Source organism: Oculina patagonica, chromosome 4, assembly GCF_052425735.1.
Source record: "Oculina patagonica isolate OP01 chromosome 4, crgOcupat, whole genome shotgun sequence".
Lineage (NCBI taxonomy): Eukaryota > Metazoa > Cnidaria > Anthozoa > Scleractinia > Oculinidae > Oculina > Oculina patagonica.
The window spans coordinates 45,655,586-45,658,713 of record NC_135761.1 but is presented as its reverse complement, the minus strand read 5'-3'; the positions used below and the strand labels follow the sequence as shown (position 1 = coordinate 45,658,713).

The window sequence follows — 3,128 nt, the reverse complement described above, 5'->3', positions numbered from 1 at the left end:
GCGTTGTCCTCGGCGTTGCCGTCGTCATTGGTTAAGCTCCCTTATCTCTCCGCTGAACCTGATTGTTACATAAACGGAAAAAACGTTGGAAAGTTTCTTGAGCAAATAAAAATTAAGTCCATGGACAGATGTTCAAAAGCTCAATTTGAATAATAAGTCAATTATTTGCGTAGATGTCATTACTTTTCTCACACGAGCCAATCATATTAGATCATGAACGTTTGCCAACTTCTCTCTGAGCAAATTTGGATTCGTTTTCCTCGCTAGAACGTCAAACTAATTTCGCAAAAAAAAATGATCCCCAAAATTGTTCAATCAGCCCTTTTTACGTTGTTGTACGTTCGGTGTCTTGGCATTGATCAACTTAATCGTGAAGCCCAAGGTCCTGTCGTGTATGATCGCGCTTTGGTTGGCTATGTTATAGCAGCTTTTAAAACTCAAGGATATATTTCTTGTGCACACAAATGTCTGTCTCATGCTTCGTGCAAATCGTACAATTTTCATCGAACGGCTAGAGAACGCGGCTTCTGCGAGATAAATAGTGACGAAGGAGTTCTTGAAGAAAATTTTATTAGTCAGCCGGGCAGTTTATTCGGGAGATTGACAAGACAAAAGGTTAGTGAAATGTATTTAATTTGGGAGAGAATAATCTTATTATTATAACAAAGGGTGGATTTTAATTTAATAAAGTTGTTGCGGCATTGTTCATTACGTAAAACTGATAGTTGAATATAAAACAAACATTGGATTCACAGTATAATTAAATTTGTGCTGCCCAAAATCTTCAACGCTTTTTTTGCAATTTCGTTACAAGTGAATCTTCTAATTTCTGTTGTGTCAATATTTCTTTCTGATTAAAGTTCATTTAATCATGAATACGTTATTACAAAACTCGGTCGTTTGCGTTTAATAAACGACATGACATGGTGAGTGCAAAATACGAAATTATGGTCACCTTACGGTATACATGCTTTTCAGAAAAAAAGAAGTCTAAGCTCAGGGCAGATTTGCACTTGCCGTTGCGGATAACTTTGGTAACATTTTGTAGATTTCATTATTAGTCAGTGTCAGTTGTTTCAAAACACAAGTGCGAACTACTTTTTTGAGGCAATTAACTTGTCCGATAATGTAAAACAACAAAGAGGCTGTTGTCTTAGGATTGGTTCGCTTCGTATTTGCGATACATTTCCTCATTTTAAGGTGCCTTCACAGGAGGGGACATCTCGTAACAACATCGTCAAAATCGTGACAATCATGTGTAGTCAGCACAAGAGGAAATGTAGCAGGGACGTTTAGCGGGACGTGTAACAACGACAAAGTCACATTATGTACACACGTGATAAAAGAAAAAAACAGAATTTGGTGTTTCACCTGTTTGCTTTGCCGCCACAAAGCGGCCGGAGAAATGTATTAGGATACCAGCAGCAAGTGCTACGCTATTGCACTAACAATCTTACCTTTTGTTCGCTTCAAGATGTCTCTTACAACTTGTCACCACTAAAAAAAATTCTCAAAAATGTTGGCACATTTTAATACTTGTCCGCAAGTGCGAATCTTCCCTATATTTCTAATACTGAGATTCTCTTCTACACTGAGGAAGGTGGGGCCTCGCTCACATCTTTCAATGAACTGCTAATAAAAAAACATCCTCGTGTACTTTGAGGACAAATTTTCAGTCAACTTACTCAGATCGATAAAAATTTATCGTAGCTTTTTACAAGGCTTTATTAATTTTGTGGGTTGCTTTATTCGTAAAAATAAAAATGTCAACACTGGTCATGCCATGGTGTGACCAATTTTGTGCGTTTAATCCTCAGTGGCCAAGAAGTTGTTTGGATTTGATGAGAAGCGGAGCCCGATCCTCAAGTTTTTATGACATCCGGGATAGCAGAAACAATCCTGTCAGAGTGTTTTGTGACCTGGCCTCCGAGCCCGGCTGGGCATGGACTCTAGTGATGTCGCAAAGCATTCGCAACAGAAAAATGAAGCAGTTGATGAGAGTTCCATTGTATAGTGACGCGCCATTAAACGTAAGCAATCCTAACTGGGACGCGTACCGCCTCTCTTTGCAACATATGGAAGAGCTTAGAGCTGTTTCAAGCCACTGGCGAATAACTTGCAACTTTCCCACTGAAGTGTTCGATTATCGCGACTACGTCAGAGGCAATTTCTCTCAGGTCAACTTATTAAGCTTTGATGGACATAATGTCTGCAAAATGATGGACCACATGAATGTTAAAGGACAGAACTGCTCTCATTGCACTGTCGCCTGGTGGCAGGATAGCGATTCGATGTTTCACCATGACTTGAGCTTAGGAAAGTGCTTCTTTGAAATCTTTATCAGTGAAAGTTCTGTACATGTCTACAATGCCGACTACTTTGGATGGTACGAAAACGTCGACAGTTCGTTTTCCTGCTGCCTTGATGATTCAAGCAGCACAAATTATTGGTTTGGTGCCCATGTCTAAGGGCCTGTTTACATGATTCCGGAATGACTTTCATTCCGGAACGAGTTCATTCCATCCCCATACATTTCTCCGTATCTGTTTACATGATACCGAGACGAAAGTCAACTCATTCCGGAATGAGTTCATTCCGGTTTTCATTCCGGAATGAAAGTTTCGTTTTGGGATGACATTTCATTCTGGTATCATGTAAACACAGAACCAATTTCGTTCCAAGATGAAACCGCAACTCGCGAAACCAGACACGGACTCCACAGTTTGAATTCAGAGCGAAAAAACGTAATAGCATTTACTGTTTAGCCTAAAGAAGCAGCTCTACGGTCAAATTACTCGTTAAAATTGCACAAACGGCCATTAGTGGGCACAGAAACATGTTTGCGCGAAACATGCGCCACCTTGTTTTGATCTCGCGCGAAAACCACACACGTTAAAATGCCTTTGGTTGAACCGGTCGACTCTGTCCACAGGTAGCCCAAGCTCGATATATGAGTACAATAAATATGACCTTTGCATTGTTTCGTAATTCGATCGATTTGCATATTTATAAGGATTTGTATGGGGAAATAAATCTAGCCGAAAAGAACGAAAATATATCCGTTGAATTACAATAAAAAAGTACTCACCTTAACTCCTTTGTTGTTCCCTTTGTGTGCTGTGAGGTTT

General features: G+C 39.7%; 1 protein-coding gene across 1 annotated transcript; it reads left to right on the top strand.

The window, feature by feature from the left end:
- Positions 1-304: 304 nt before the first annotated feature.
- Positions 305-2,921, top strand: LOC144652638 (uncharacterized). The gene is made up of 2 exons (XM_078512714.1): positions 305-615; positions 1,818-2,921. The coding sequence occupies exon 2, from the start codon at positions 1,842-1,844 to the stop codon at positions 2,466-2,468; it is 627 nt and encodes a 208-aa protein (XP_078368840.1). The 5' UTR covers positions 305-615; positions 1,818-1,841; the 3' UTR covers positions 2,469-2,921.
- The last annotated feature ends 207 nt before the right edge of the window (positions 2,922-3,128 follow it).